The sequence below is a fragment of the Euprymna scolopes genome, chromosome 43 (assembly GCF_053919585.1).
Source record: "Euprymna scolopes isolate OS-2025 chromosome 43, ASM5391958v1, whole genome shotgun sequence".
NCBI classification, from domain to species: Eukaryota; Metazoa; Mollusca; class Cephalopoda; order Sepiida; family Sepiolidae; genus Euprymna; species Euprymna scolopes.
Genome location: NC_136524.1, coordinates 45888129 through 45905613, shown reverse-complemented (window position 1 = coordinate 45905613; position 17485 = coordinate 45888129). Strand labels below are relative to the sequence as shown.

The 17485-nt window shown below is 33.1% G+C and overlaps 1 protein-coding gene across 4 annotated transcripts in view; it reads right to left on the bottom strand.

Annotated features, from left to right (window-relative positions):
- Positions 1 to 17485, bottom strand: part of LOC145268312 (adenylate cyclase type 9-like) — a 429113-nt gene that overhangs the window by 46995 nt on the left and 364633 nt on the right. For 3 of the 4 annotated variants that reach the window (XM_080123772.1, XM_080123770.1, XM_080123771.1), the window contains one exon: positions 12051 to 12110. The exons of the other annotated variant lie outside the window; for it this stretch is intronic. In XM_080123772.1, the coding sequence (XP_079979898.1) occupies positions 12051 to 12110 (60 nt within the window). The remainder of the gene's footprint in view (positions 1 to 12050; positions 12111 to 17485) is intronic. 4 annotated transcript variants of the gene reach the window in all.

Sequence of the window (17485 nt, the reverse complement as noted above, 5' to 3'; positions counted from 1 at the left end):
AAAAGGGAAGAATATATATATATATATATTCTATATTATAAACCATCTTGGTGTATGATTATGATTACTATTTCCTGTTAATTTCAGTGTTATGTGATCAGTAGTTTAAGAGTTTATCGGTTAAATATTTTCACACAACTACACACACACATAAATTTACTGTTTTATTTATATAGATAAGCACAGACTCATGTTCACACGCACACACACATTTTATTTTTTCAACTTTTGAAATCAGTACTATATATTAGGTACAATATAATATTTAATAGAAAATTGGCTTTGTAATAATAAATATGAAAGCTGCATGAATCAAAATACATTTAAGCATATTTTACGACCAGGTAAGGCCACACGCACCCTACTAGCTTTTAGTAATAAAAAATTAAATAAAATCAAAGAAAATCATAACATTTTTTTACAATAAGAATCATAATATTAAACAAGAGTAAAAAAAAATAATAAATAAATAAATTTTTTTTTTTTAATGAAAACAAAATTAAATACATGAGTAAATCCAGGAATATAAAAATCAAGTATAAAAATAAGCCAACAATAAACGCATAAGTAAAACAAAACAAATAGTAGAAATAACAAAAACTATTTATAGAATAAAGAAATAATCAAATACTAGGAATAACAACAAAAATCCAATTAACGTCCATTTTACATGCCGTCATGTGTTGAATGTTTTTTTTTTGTTTTTTTTTTTTTTAAATAACTTCTAAACTAACCTATCTTTAACTAGGTCTTTATTTATCCCTCCTTCTTTCAAGTCTAACTTTATTAGTTTTTCTCTCATGTTTTTCTTTGCCTTTCTGTGATTTGGATCCGCTCCCTCAACAACTATTACAAGCACTTTCATCCATCATATTTGGTCTATCATCTATTTGATATGCTAGCTGATGGCTTTTAAAAATTGATTTCCAAAACCAACCTATCTCTGGCCAGGTCTTCATTTATTCCTCTCTCACAAATCCATTTTTATTACTTCCTTCTATGTTTGCCTGGGCCTTTTCCTTATTAAATGGACCTGCTCCCCTCAACTGTTCTACATCTATTAACCCATGAAATCTCACACATTCTTTTAAGATGGTCATACAATTGAAGTTTTTTGTTTGGCACAGATCTCCCTAAATTGTCCAGATTTAACCTTCCTCTGAGGTCATCAGATCTAAGCTCATCTTTAAGTCCCACATTACACATCCAGTAATATAACTAATAATAAGTTAAAATAATTTAGTAAATAATGAGTAAAGTTAGAAATACAACTAAATGTTATCATAGAAAAACGTACAAGCAAATAAAAAAAATAAGCAAACAAAAATATTTCAAGATTAGTAGAAGCAAGAACAAAAAACTTTGAATACATGAGTAAAAATGCTAGCAATAATAAAGCAAAATTAAAAACAAAAACAATAATAAACAAATAAAAAATAAACATACATAGAATTGCATTTATCGACCCTCACCTCTTGCAAAATGCTAGTAATACAAGAGTACTCTCCCTTAGGTAATAAATCAAAATGAGTTGTGTACAAGGGATATTCAATAAGTAACACCCCTGACCCACTTCTCATAGTGAGTAAAGCAAAAAAACTTGATGCAGTTATTAATCTTTCTCCAAATAAAAACTACCCAGAGTTATCCATTTTTCCCATCGTTTAATGCAGTTCTGGAGACCGTTTTTTGTAGAACACACCAGGTTGGTCCACCAACCATGACATGATTTTAAAAATCAAAGCTGCACCATCTGGGAAACACTGTGCTTTCAAAAACAACTCCATAGCACAGAGAAGAGGTAAAAGTCAGAAGGTGCAAGTTCAGGAGAATAGGGGTGATGGTTGAGGATTTCATAGCCATATGTCCGTGCTTCTGATCTTGCAAAATGCATGTTTTGGACCGGAACTTTATCTTGCAGGAGGAGGATACCTTTGCTGACCTTGCCCTGTCTCTTGATTTTGATAGTTTCTTTTAAATTTCCTCGAAAATTAAGCATAATATATTCCTGTAATTGTGGTATCCTTTGCCAGGTAATTTGTCATCACTACTCTGTCCTCGTCCCAATAGACTGTGAGCATGGCCTTAGCCACAGAGGATTGCACCCTTGTCCTCTGTGAAGGTGTTGAGTCAAAGTACTTTCATTGCATTGATTGGGTGTTGGTTTCTGGACCATAGTGAGATCCAGGTTTCATCCTGTGTAATCAGACTTTTGAAAAACTTTAGCTCATCTTTTCGTCACACGTCCAAATTCATACTCAAGCACTCTCTGTGTTCTCACTTCTGGAAAAAATGTCAAACCTGGGAATCCATCTGGCAATATCCTCATACACATATACGGATGGTCAGGAATGATAGTTTCCACAGACCCTGTACTAATCTTGACTTCTTTGGCTACTTGGCAAATAGTGACACCTTGATCTTCCAAAATGGCAGCCTCAAATTGACTGAGAGATTCATCATCAATTGCAGAAGAGAGTAACCAGGCCTGGGTTAAGGTTTCCACAGATTTCTGACTATGTTTGAATTCATTACAAGGTCATATGATTGAGCATCATTATCATTCGTTTCTTTCATCTGTCATGTGCATCCTTTCAAATACAAAAACTGGATCACTACGAAACACTAAACAGGCTCCTTTTTTCACACTTGACTTGGTTGAAGCACCTGTAAATCAGAAACTACAATTAGTTTAGAGCTGTAATTTGTCACATAACCCATAGAGATATAAATCATTGCACATGCAAAAGTTCATCTAGATCAGACAACCGGAAGTGGGTCAGGGGCATTACTTATTGACTGCTAAAAAGCTGAAGAGGAAAATAATTAGTCATTAAAAGATACAATATAAAAAAAAATAAACAATTTAAAATCATGAACAAATAAATAAGTCAGCAAAATAAAATAAATTAAGGAAAATAGTACTTCAAAAAAAAAAAAAAAAAATGATTATTACTGGATTAAAACATGGAAATCAACACTGGAAAATAATGAATTCCACTCACACTGCAGATATTACAAAGTCTAACAATTGTGTGATCGTATATATGCATCTTTGTAGGAGATACAATTAAACAAGGTTTGAATATTATAAACAAAAAGAATCATGAAAAGAAAAAACAAAAAATGGTGCCACATTAACAAAAGCTGAATAATCTGATCTTCAATAGATTTAATCAATTTGTTTATGCAGTTACATCTTTTAATTGTTTACTATTTTGCACTTTCAACCAGGGTTAAATTTGATACACTGCTGTCAAAGCTCGCTACTACAAGACCTGGCACACTGATTGTGGTCAAAGCTCAACTACTAAAAGATTTTGACAGACTGCTGTCAAAACTTGTTACTGTCAAAACTCACTACTCCACTGCTAGTTGGTGATGAGGGATGAGGATAACAGAAACAAAAAAATTATAGGAAAAAAAAAAATGCTTATTAGAGTATCACTTGTGAAAACAGACAAAAAAAATGCTTATTAGAGTATCACTTGTGAAAACAGACAAAAAAATGCTTATTAGAGTAGCACTTGTGAAAACAGACAAAAAAAATGCTTATTAGAGTAGCACTTGTGAAAACAGACAAAAAAAATGCTTATTAGAGTATCACTTGTGAAAACAAAAAAAAAAATGCTTATTAGAGTATCACTTGTGAAAACAAACAAAAAAAATGCTTATTAGAGTATCACTTGTGAAAACAAACAAAAAAAATGCTTATTAGAGTATCACTTGTGAAAACAAACAAAAAAATGCTTATTAGAGTATCACTTGTGAAAACAAACAAAAAAAAATGCTTATTAGAGTATCACTTGTGAAAACAAACAAAAAAATGCTTATTAGAGTATCACTTGTGAAAACAAAAAGAAGAATCCATTGTTCATAGTTTACACATTTCAAATAGAATTCACACAAGATAGTCATCAAAAGTCAGGAAAATGGAATTACAAAATTAAAAAAAAAAAAAAAAAAAAAAAAAAGATTTAGGTGGGGAGGATCACTTTCTGATACTAATTTAACGTAAAATGTTAACCAAATTCTCAATTTGGGGGACGGGAAAATTGAGGTTTTATCAGCTTCTGTTTCAAATATAAAAATGTGGGAGAACTTACTATTTAAAATTTTTTAATTCTTCAGTTTTTAGAGGGAAGAAAGTGGCGTTTTCACAATTCTGAACTTAGTGATCACTTGACAAAAAGAAAAAAAAAACGACATTGATGGAAAATTACGTTTGGCCAAGTAAAAGTGATAATAACAAACTTCAATCTACATATTATGAATCGAACTGGGTTCTTTTTTTTTTCATTTTTCCCATGAATTAACCAAAACCTAGCCCCACACAATCGCTAACTTAACCCAAAACTTAGTCTTAATTTTAGTTTGCTAAATTGATTTAGTTCCGTTCATATTGTGTGGAAGCATAAAAAAAAAAACAAAAAAAAAAACGAAATTATCCCACTCTAACATCTACACAAAGTGATCCCCATTCTAAAACTTAAAATATTTGACAAATATTTTTTTTAGTTACATCATTCTTTTATATTCGATTTAGGACACTGACATGGTATGGGTCCTACTAGTATAATATATATATATATATATATATATATATATATATATATATATATATATATATAAAAATGATGTAATGACTCCAATATTATTACCGTTTCTGTACAAAATTTTTGATTCTGATACAATTACCGATTCCGATTCTTTATAAATCTCTAAATATTTATAAAATGATTATTTTGTCCTGATTACCATAAAAACACATTTCAAATGTGCTTATATTTTCTAACACTTTAAAGCACACTTGTGTGGGGATGTGATGCATAGATTTTAGTTTTATTGGTAGTTTAAAAATCAATATTTATTATTTTATTACCATTACTACTATTACTACTGCTAGCAACAGTGAAAGAGTTTAAAAAAAAAAGAAAAAAGTCAAATAAAAAAAGATAAAGGAATCGTTTTTGGTATTGGAAAATAGATACAATTTTTACTGATTCTAATACCCCAAGAAGTTCTGATTTCTGATTCCAATACCTCTCAATCGTCCCAACACTAATATATATATATATATATATATATATATATATATATGTGAGTAAGTAGTAAATGTTAAAAAAAAAAACTGAAAAAGTGCTCAATACTACAGTAGTGAAAAATATGTTTGTATTACCGTTTTTTGGTCTGTTTAGTTACACATGTTTCCACTACCAAATCGAATTCATGATTTGATAGTTTTGTCAAACTTCGCAGATTCAATCTGCAAAGTCTGACGAAACTATCAGATCATAAATTCGATTTGATAGTGGAAACGTGTAACTAAGCAGACCCCAAAAAACGGTAATAAAAATACACACACACACATATATCTATTTCTATATATATATATATATATATATATATATATGCATGCTGAAGGTATGGCACCCAAGTCATATGTTTATTTTATATTTATTAAATATTTATTAAATCACCACAATATATCGGGGTACAATATGATAATCAATAGATTATTGACTCCATAATAATTATATTTAAACATCTTTTATGACTGGGCAACGCCAGGCGACCTGATAATTTTACATAAGAATACACTTAGATATTATGTAGATTATTTAAGCTTTGTTTCTATAGGACACAAACATGCACATACACACAGGGAAAACAAAATTTATGCAGGTCATCAAGTTGTTCTTTCTCAGCGGGCATTAAGTCAATTGTTTTTTTAACCTAGCACATATTGATGCCATCATCATGCCTAACACTATTATCCTTATCTTTCCAGAAACTTTTGCGCATATCAGTAACCGGAAGGAAAGCAAACGTCAAAGTGTTTCTAATTTTTACCAAGCACTCATCATGCCATATGAGATTTCAAGACTGCTTGGGATTTCTATCTTTGTCATATGAGGGTTGTTTTACAAGTAAGACCTCTTTTTTTTTTTTAATGAAAAAAGTGAAGAGCTACAAAGACGAGAGTAGTACTATTAAAAGGAACGACCTTTAGTGATTTCAAGACTACTTGGATTGCCTATCAAGACTGCTTCTAATGTAAAGAATAGAATAAGTATGAGCAAAATCATGATGAAAAACCGGAAGTGGAGGAATCTACGAAACTTTTATTCTTTCAAGTCCCAAATCATACGTGAACTTGAGTAAACAACAAGTCAGAAATGTAATAAAATATGATGTGAAGTGAAAGTCGTAGACAAGAATATCGAAATACAACAACAGCTAAAAGAAAGGGATTGGAAATATGCAATAAAATTATTACATGGGTCAGCAAAATGCCCTCCATTTTATCGATCTTTTTAGATGAAAAGATATTTGCTGTCGATGCTGTTCTGAACTGCAGAAATTATAGATTTATTGCAAAATCGACAATTTGGACTTAAACGTACATTCAGACCATAACATCCTGGTCTAGTTATGGCTTTTGGTTTTGTATAGTGTCTACTTTTGTATAAGCAATATTGCTTGAAGAGAGGTCTCAAGTTACTTGTAACTGGCTCATCAAACCATGCTCATGAATGTGTAGTATCATAGAAATGCTTACATAAACAAATAAAAAGTATATCTTACTCTACTTCGGTATTGAGTAATCTTGTATGAAGATCATTAAAAAATCATTGGTTGCTTCACAGCTGGAAAATATTTATCCAGGATTAAATATATTGATTAGAAAAAAAAAAAAAAAAAATGGGCGCCTGACTAAGACAGAAAAAAATCTGTTTCTCTTAAGGGGTCTGCGTTAAATACAAGTTTCTTGGTTATCTCATTGTCTTGTAATTATTGCTGCTTACATTTTTTTTTTCAGAAAGCGATTTTTGGATCTATGAAGAGCAGAATAGTTGAAAGATCCTGAATTGACATAAGTTTTGGTTGTTTATGTATCGACATGTTTGAAATGGTTGTTTATGTATCGACATGTTTGAAATGGTTGTTTATGTATCGACATGTTTGAAATGGTTGTTTATGTATCGACATGTTTGAAATGGTTGTTTATGTATCGACATGTTTGAAATGGTTGTTTATGTATCGACATGTTTGAAATGGTTGTTTATGTATCGACATGTTTGAAATGGTTGTTTATGTATCGACATGTTTGAAATGGTTGTTTATGTATCGACATGTTTGAAATGGTTGTTTATGTATCGACATGTTTGAAATGGTTGTTTATGTATCGACATGTTTGAAATGGTTGTTTATGTATCGACATGTTTGAAATGGTTGTTTATGTATCGACATGTTTGAAATGGTTGTTTATGTATCGACATGTTTGAAATGGTTGTTTATGTATCGACATGTTTGAAATGGTTGTTTATGTATCGACATGTTTGAAATGGTTGTTTATGTATCGACATGTTTGAAATGGTTGTTTATGTATCGACATGTTTGAAATGGTTGTTTATGTATCGACATGTTTGAAATGGTTGTTTATGTATCGACATGTTTGAAATGGTTGTTTATGTATCGACATGTTTGAAATGGTTGTTTATGTATCGACATGTTTGAAATGGTTGTTTATGTATCGACATGTTTGAAATGGTTGTTTATGTATCGACATGTTTGAAATGGTTGTTTATGTATCGACATGTTTGAAATGGTTGTTTATGTATCGACATGTTTGAAATGGTTGTTTATGTATCGACATGTTTGAAATGGTTGTTTATGTATCAATGTTTGAAATGGTTGTTTATGTATTAATATGTTTGGAATGGTTGTTGGTTGTTTATGTATTAATATGTTTGAAATCGACCACCCAAATACACATGAGACAAATAAATTGTACAAAATGCAAATAATTTATACAGAATACAAATAAATTTTCCTAAGGACATTCGCAAATAACATGTTACAATAATAACAAACAAGATAATCAAAGTTTGACTTTTCAGCTTGAATGCTATTTATGTCCAAATTTGAAAAACGAGCAAAAAATTATGCTCCACTAAATAATAAAAAGCAATTTATTTTGTGTGTATATATATATATATGTGTGTAAGTCGATGTATGTGTGTGTGTGTCCTTTCACAATTGTTTGCAAGTAAACACTGCTGGACAAATCCATTTAAAGAAATCGAGAAAGCAAATAGCAAGTCAGACAGATCCCTGTCTTCAATCTATTTCCATAATAAGACCTTTTTTTATTTTTTTTCAGTCAGTTTATTTTCTCCTGTATCTATATAGATTTATAAGTTTTTGGTACTTGTGCAGAATTTGAACCAGATACAACTAACCGTCTGCTTGGCTTTGCTCGGGACAAAATGCGTTTGACAGTAATCTGATGTGAGACACCAATCAATGAAGCAGACGATCTTTGGAGAAAATATTGAAAAAAAAAAAAAAATAAAAAAAAAAATAAAAAATAATTAAAAAAAAAAAAAAATCAACAGGGCCAGCTGGGAGCTTCTCAACAGTTATCTTTTTGAGTTTATGTGGAGACAGAAATTTAGAAATCAGCCATTCTTAAACCATATCGGAATGTTGCCCGATTGTGTTGACAAAGTTTCTTTCACATCTGCTGTCTCTTATCAACCCACTTTATCATCTGATGCGACTGTAGAAAAGTCTACCTAATCCTAAGGGAACATCCCGGCTGTCTTAATTTAATATAATTTTAGAAAATCGATTGCCTAGCCCGAACCTACATGAAAAGAAAAAGGTTTATGAAAGAAAAAAAAAAAGAAACAATTTTATATTAGTTACAAAAAAAAGTTGGGGGGGGAGGGGGTGCAAAAATACCTGAAACACGTTAAAAAAAGTGCTCATTGTAAAAACTTTGTTAAAAATATGAAAACAAAAAATTGGTTTTCTTATTAGTTTTGTTCAATTCTATCGGTCAAAAAAAAAAAAAAAAAAAAAAAAAAAAAAAAAAAAATGGTTAAAAAAATACTTGTTTATTTTATTCACTAAAATAATTTGTTACAAGAATAAAATAGAAATTTTTATGGTAGGTCATCGTTTCTTTTATTTTGGTTATATTTATATATTTTTTTAGTGATTTTAATAAATTTAAATGTTTTCTTCAGTATTTTCCTTGAGTAACGTTTGTTACACTTTGGTAATCATTAACGCTCGGCGAAAGCCAGCGGTTGACTTTATGTTCCAAACAAAGCTGAGTGGCCAGTTAGTTACGTTTGGTTCAAATTCTGTACAAGTACTGTTTTCTTATTTAAAAAAATAAAATTTCCTAATTTCAGAAATTTACTTTTTAAAACTTCATGCACTCAGACATTTTAGATAAATTATATAGCGAAGCATAATTATTTTTATTTCCCCCATTTTTTTTTTGGACGGAGGATTGTACACACGTTTTATATATTAGATAAATATCAAGTCCAATGATTTTAAGCCATTGCTAGTAGTTACATCAGTGGTTCCCAACCTTTTATATCGCTGCACACTATAGAGTCTTTTTAAAAAATTTTTGCAGAACACTTATCACTAAAAATGAATATTTTTTACTCCATAAAGCCTTCTTGCAATAAAAAAAAACTTAAAAAAAAAAACAAAGATTATATCGGGAGAATTTTTATTCACATAAATCAACATATCGTGTGTTCAATATCTGGTATAGAATAATCATGGTGAATGTCAGTGGGACAACTGTGCCTGGTGTTTCTTAACTAGTGCTGCAATATTTGAATGAATGTAAAAGAGGCACACTTAACCCTTTACTACCAAATTGTACTTTCAAGTCACCCTTAAAAAAAAAAAAAAAAAAAAAAGCCTCTATAGGAAATTTATTCCTTGTCAGGCCAACTGGTCTTCAAAGTACAGGTCTTTGAATGGTTCAAAATTTTAGTGATTTTTTTCTTCCTTTATCCCCTTCTCTTGAATTAAGTACAAATTTATGATTCAAAATTTTTTTTGCTGTATAAAACAAATCTGGCAGAAAAGGGTTAACGCTTCTTCAATATTTTAAAGTCTTTTACATATTTTTATTTTGTAATGTTGCTTAAAATATCAGTTCACATAGGTACAAAGTAGAGATTTGCAGATTTTGATGGCTTAAAATCTTTTTTTTTTTTTTTACTTAGAGTTGCATACTCTAAGATAACAGAAATTTAAAAGTAATTAAATGTTTTCTGTTTAATATCTGCTGTAGAATAATAATAGTGAATGTCAGTGGGACAATTGTGCCTGATGTTTCTTAACTACTGCTGCAATCTGTGGACGAATGTGTTATACGACAAAGCAAACAGTTCAATTCTGAATTTTAAAACTACAAATGATCATTCTTTCAAGTTTTTATTTACAGTCTATACAACTAACAAGAGTTAGAAAACATTCATTTGGAAGATAATCTATACTGCTATTGCATAAAGTTAGATTAGCTTGAAATTTTTGTCTTACAAACTGTGTATTTAGGAATCCTTTTGGTATCAAAATCAGGTCCGAATAATTCAGCTCCAATGCTGATTCCTGATAATTTGAAAACCCCCTTGATATTCCGATTAATTGTCCCATCACTAATATAAACCATAAAAAAGCTTACCAATTTAGTTTGTGTGAAATGTTTAGATTCTAGAAATTTATTGATTTTGAATTGAGCCATACCATCGTGATTAAGAAATTGAATGTCTTTATCAAACAAAATGAAATTAAATGGCTGTTAGCGATTATCTCTTCATGGCACACAAATAATCATTCCTTGGTACACTAATGAAATGAAATGGCTTCTAGTGATCATCTATTCATAGCACACCATTAATTATTCCGAGGCACACTAATGTGCCACGGGACAGGGGTTGGGAACCACTGTGTTACATCTTCAAAAAAAACAAAAAAAAACAAAACAAAGCAAAAAGAAACATGACATTTTCATACTGGATTTCTACAATTGATCACATTAATAAGCAACACTGACCAACTAAAGACATACAAATCTAACCCAAAGTACTTTTTTTTTCTTTTTTTCTTTTTACAAAATCTGATAAGCTGTCAATAAGCACCGCGATGAGAACATCTGTACGAATTATTGTTTTAACAGGCGATCAAATTCAAGGGACATAACCCTAGAAGCACAAATTCAAACAAGGGCAGACCAACAATATCCAACAAGATCTTTCACCAGGTTATACATCTTCAAAACAAAACAGAAAACAATCTCATGCAATTAAGCCATTAGTAGTAACATGTGAACACTTTATGCATGTCAACTTACTCGAGCCATTGCTTGTTGGCTATGTTAAGACACATCATAGGAAATAGACAATGTTAGTCATTTGGCAACCCCTTGCCCAATTACATCCCACGATTTCTTGTTTGTTTCATTTCAATATGGTCTTCAAATATAATAAGAATATTCGTAAGCTAATTTTGTGAAAAAAAAAGCAAAAAAAAAAAAAACAACCAAGATTAGAGCAATAGTCAAAATAATACAAAATAATTATCAATCCCCATCTCAAAAATAGACATTTATCAAAATTAAAAAAAAAAAAAATGGAATGGACCTGGATTTATTAAAGAAAGAAATAGACTTGGTCCTATTTGTATTTTGAATTTCTAACGACTATGTTCGTTGGGAATGCACCCCCCACCCCCAAAAAACACACAAATATTTCTCACTATTCACCATTAACATCTAGTGTGAATACACATAAAGATGATTGGAGGTTACATCAGACGAAACGTTGTGGAAAAAAACCAATCAAGATAAGAATAATAATCCAAATAATACAAAAAAAAATAATTATGTTTATTTACTTTTATAAATTTTTCACATATATATTTTTTTTTCAAATAAATGTTTATTTACAGACATTTTCCCCAGAAATAAATGAATATTTGAAAAAAAAAAAAAAAAAAAAAAAAAAAGCAAAAAAAGCGAATATTCTTATTTATTATATTTAAAGGCAATATTAAAATGAAACAAACAAGAAAACGTGGAAGATAATTGGGCGGGAGTAGGGATCACTGACTTGACTAACACCATCTATTTCTTATGACGTGTTATGACAGACAACAAGCAATGACTTGAGTAAGTCAGTATGTGTGATCACCAACAAAACAAACAAACAAAAAAAGAATGGTCTTACCGATACCGAAGAATTGCTTTTATCCATATCGTCTATGCTTTTGCTCTCTATGGTTACAGTCTGGTCAACGTTTTGAAGGGGTAAATAAAAATTGAAGAGATCAGATGAACATAGGTGATATACGAGTTACAGTCTGTTTTTGCTAAATCCATAAGCACCTGCAGCGAGAAATACTTCAAGCAATATGCCTTTAAATAAAGAAAGAACCAAGTGTGTTCTACATTGCTGTTTTGTGCACAGCTTGTTTAGAAATATAGCTCGCACGGCTAAAATATAATAAAACTAGCAGGGCTATTCGACGTTTTCCGGGGCAAAAGTATAACATTTTTTTTTATTAACACTTCTACCTCTCTGCCTATTTCTATCCACATCTATCTCTCTTTCTTCAATTTTACTCTTCTCTCTCCCAAATCCCTTCTTTCTGTCCCATCCAGCCCAATCCATACCTTGTTAACTGAACACACACACACACACACACACACACACACACACACACACACATCTCTATTCTATAATAGATTCCTCTAGGTATGACTCGCCATTTTCTTTTGAAATCAGTACATAATAACACTGAAAAACCGACCCCCAATGCCTTCGACAAGACCTAGCCCAGTTGAGAATGCATTTAAACTTTTTTTTTTTTAGATATTATTAATTCAAGGCAATGCTGATTAAGAATATACAAACTTGAAAGATTTTTCTTTAGTGGTTTTAGACTTTTAGCTAGAGATGATGATTGCAACGTCTTGTCAGACGAGTGCCACTTCCTCAGACACTTACAGTCCATCTACCCGAAGATGACTTTTCAGTCCTGCCAGCGACTTGCACACCCTCAAGCAGACATGACACTGAAAACGCCCATTGGTTTGAATGAAACTAACAGAACTTGTACTTCAAAAAAAAGGGAGAGAGAGAGAGATGAAAAGGGAGAGAGAGAGAGATGAAAAGGGAGAGAGAGAGATGAAAAGGGAGAGAGAGAGAGAGAGAGAGAAAAAAAATGATAGAGAAAGAGATAAAAGTGATAGGGAATAGAGAGAGAGAGATAACAAGGTATAGAGAAAGAGACAAAGAGACAGAGAAAGAGACAAAGAGACAGAGAAAGAGACAAAGAGACAGAGAAAGAGACAGAGATAGAGACAAAGAGACAGAGATAGAGACAAAGAGACAGAGAAAGAGACAAAGAGACAGAGAAAGAGACAAAGAGACAGAGAAAGAGACAGAGAAAGAGACAGACAAAGAGACAGACAAAGAGACAAAGAGACAGAGATAGAGACAAAGAGACAGAGATAGAGACAAAGAGACAGAGATAGAGACAAAGAGACAGAGAAAGAGACAAAGAGACAGAGAAAGAGACAAAGAGACAGAGAAAGAGACAAAGAGACAGAGAAAGAGAGAAAGAGACAAAGAGACAGAGAAAGAGACAAAGAGACAGAGAAAGAGACAAAGAGACAGAGAAAGAGACAAAGAGACAGAGAAAGAGACAAAGAGACAGAGAAAGAGACAAAGAGACAGAGAAAGAGACAAAGAGACTGAGAAAGAGACAAAGAGACTGAGAAAGAGACAAAGAGACTTAGAAAGAGACAAAGAGACTTAGAAAGAGACAAAGAAAGAGACAAAGAGACAGAGAAAGAGACAAAGAGACAGAGATAGAGACAAAGACAGCGATAGAGACAAAGAGACAGAGAAAGAGACAAAGAGACAGAGATAGAGACAAAGAGACAGAGAAAGAGACAAAGAGACAGAGAAAGAGACAAAGATAGAGACAAAGAGACAGAGATAGAGACAAAGAGACAGAGATAGAGACAAAGAGACAGAGAAAGAGACAAAGAGACAGAGAAAGAGACAAAGAGACAGAGATAGAGACAAAGAGACAGAGATAGAGACAAAGAGACAGAGATAGAGACAAAGAGACAGAGATAGAGACAAAGAGACAGAGATAGAGACAAAGAGACAGAGAAAGAGACAAAGAGACAGAGAAAGAGACAAAGAGACAGAGAAAGAGACAAAGAGACAGAGAAAGAGACAAAGAGACAGAGAAAGAGACAAAGAGACAGAGAAAGAGACAAAGAGACAGAGAAAGAGACAAAGAGACAGAGAAAGAGACAGAGAAAGAGACAAAGAGACAGAGATAGAGACAAAGAGACAGAGAAAGAGACAAAGAGACAGAGAAAGAGACAAAGAGACAGAGAAAGAGACAAAGAGACAGAGAAAGAGATAGAGACAAAGAGACAGAGATAGAGACAAAGAGACAGAGAAAGAGACAAAGAGACAGAGAAAGAGACAAAGAGACAGAGACAGAGAAAGAGACAAAGAGACAGAGAAAGAGACAAAGAGACTGAGAAAGAGACAAAGAGACTGAGAAAGAGACAAAGAGACTGAGAAAGAGACAAAGAGACTGAGAAAGAGACAAAGAGACTGAGAAAGAGACAAAGAGACTTAGAAAGAGACAAAGAAAGAGACAAAGAGACAGAGAAAGAGACAAAGAGACAGAGAAAGAGACAAAGAGACAGAGATAGAGACAAAGAGACAGAGAAAGAGACAAAGAGACAGAGATAGAGACAAAGAGACAGAGAAAGAGACAAAGATAGAGACAAAGAGACAGAGATAGAGACAAAGAGACAGAGATAGAGACAAAGAGACAGAGATAGAGACAAAGAGACCGAGAAAGAGACAAAGAGACCGAGAAAGAGACAAAGAGACAGAGATAGAGACAAAGAGACAGAGATAGAGACAAAGAGACAGAGATAGAGACAAAGAGACAGAGATAGAGACAAAGAGACAGAGATAGAGACAAAGAGACAGAGATAGAGACAAAGAGACAGAGAAAGAGACAAAGAGACAGAGATAGAGACAAAGAGACAGAGATAGAGACAAAGAGACAGAGAAAGAGACAGAGAAAGAGACAAAGAGACAGAGAAAGAGACAAAGAGACAGAGAAAGAGACAAAGAGACAGAGAAAGAGACAAAGAGACAGAGAAAGAGACAAAGAGACAGAGAAAGACACAAAGAGACAGAAAGAGACAAAGAGACAGAAAGAGACAAAGAGACTGATAAAGAGACAAAGAGACAGATAAAGAGACAAAGAGACAGATAAAGAGACAAAGAGACAGAGAAAGAGACAAAGAGACAGAGATAGAGACAAAGAGACAGACAAAGAGACAGAGAAAGAGACAAAGAGACAGAGAAAGAGACAAAGAGACAGAGAAAGAGACAAAGAGACAGAGAAAGAGACAAAGAGACAGAGAAAGACAAAGAGACAAAGAAAGAGACAAAGAGACAGAGAAAGAGACAAAGAGACAGAGAAAGAGACAAAGAGACAGAGATAGAGACAGAGATAGAGACAAAGAGACAGAGATAGAGACAAAGAGACAGACAAAGAGACAGAGAAAGAGACAAAGAGACAGAGAAAGAGACAAAGAGACAGAGAAAGAGACAAAGAGACAGAGAAAGAGACAAAGAGACAGAGAAAGACAAAGAGACAGAGAAAGAGACAAAGAGACAGAGAAAGAGACAAAGAGACAAAGAGACAGAGATAGAGACAAAGAGACAAAGAGACAGAGATAGAGACAAAGAGACAGAGATAGAGACAAAGAGACAGAGATAGAGACAAAGAGACAGAGATAGAGACAAAGAGACAGAGAAAGAGACAAAGAGACAGAGAAAGAGACAAAGAGACAGAGAAAGAGACAAAGAGACAGAGACAGAGAAAGAGACAAAGAGACAGAGAAAGACACAAAGAGACAGAGAAAGAGACAAAGAGACTGAGAAAGAGACAAAGAGACAGAGAAAGAGACAAAGAGACAGAGATAGAGACAAAGAGACAGAGAAAGAGACAAAGAGACAGAGAAAGAGACAAAGATACAGAGAAAGAGACAAAGATAGAGACAAAGAGACAGAGATAGAGACAAAGAGACAGAGATAGAGACAAAGAGACAGACAAAGAGACAGAGAAAGAGACAAAGAGACAGAGAAAGAGACAAAGAGACAGAGAAAGAGACAAAGAGACAGAGAAAGAGACAAAGAGACAGAGAAAGACAAAGAGACAAAGAAAGACAAAGAGACAGAGAAAGAGACAAAGAGACAGAGAAAGAGACAAAGAGACAAAGAGACAGAGATAGAGACAAAGAGACAGAGATAGAGACAAAGAGACAGAGATAGAGACAAAGAGACAGAGAAAGAGACAAAGAGACAGAGAAAGAGACAAAGAGACAGAGAAAGAGACAAAGAGACAGAGACAGAGAAAGAGACAAAGAGACAGAGAAAGACACAAAGAGACAGAGAAAGAGACAAAGAGACTGAGAAAGAGACAAAGAGACAGAGAAAGAGACAAAGAGACAGAGATAGAGACAAAGAGACAGAGAAAGAGACAAAGAGACAGAGAAAGAGACAAAGATACAGAGAAAGAGACAAAGATAGAGACAAAGAGACAGAGATAGAGACAAAGAGACAGAGATAGAGACAAAGAGACCGAGAAAGAGACAAAGAGACAGAGAAAGAGACAAAGAGACAGAGAAAGAGACAAAGAGACAGAGATAGAGACAAAGAGACAGAGATAGAGACAAAGAGACAGAGATAGAGACAAAGAGACAGAGATAGAGACAAAGAGACAGAGATAGAGACAAAGAGACAGAGAAAGAGACAAAGAGACAGAGAAAGAGACAAAGAGACAGAGATAGAGACAAAGAGACAGAGAAAGAGACAAAGAGACAGAGAAAGAGACAAAGAGACAGAGATAGAGACAAAGAGACAGAGATAGAGACAAAGAGACAGACAAAGAGACAGAGAAAGAGACAAAGAGACAGAGAAAGAGACAAAGAGACAGAGAAAGAGACAAAGAGACAGAGAAAGAGACAAAGAGACAGAGAAAGAGACAAAGAGACAGAGAAAGAGACAAAGAGACAGAGAAAGAGACAAAGAGACAGAGAAAGAGACAAAGAGACAGATAAAGAGACAAAGAGACAGATAAAGAGACAAAGAGACAGAGAAAGAGACAAAGAGACAGAGAAAGAGACAAAGAGACAGAGAAAGAGACAAAGAGACCGAGAAAGAGACAAAGAGACTGAGAAAGAGACAAAGAGACTGAGAAAGAGACAAAGAGACAGAGAAAGAGACAAAGAGACAGAGAAAGAGACAAAGAGACAGAGAAAGAGACAAAGAGACAGAGATAGAGACAAAGAGACAGAGAAAGAGACAGAGATAGAGACAAAGAGACAGAGATAGAGACAAAGAGACAGACAAAGAGACAGAGAAAGAGACAAAGAGACAGAGAAAGAGACAAAGAGACAGAGAAAGAGACAAAGAGACAGAGAAAGAGACAAAGAGACAGAGAAAGAGACAAAGAGACAGAGAAAGAGAGAAAGAGACAGAGAAAGAGAGAAAGAGACAAAGAGACAGAGAAAGAGACAAAGAGACAGAGAAAGAGACAAAGAGACAGA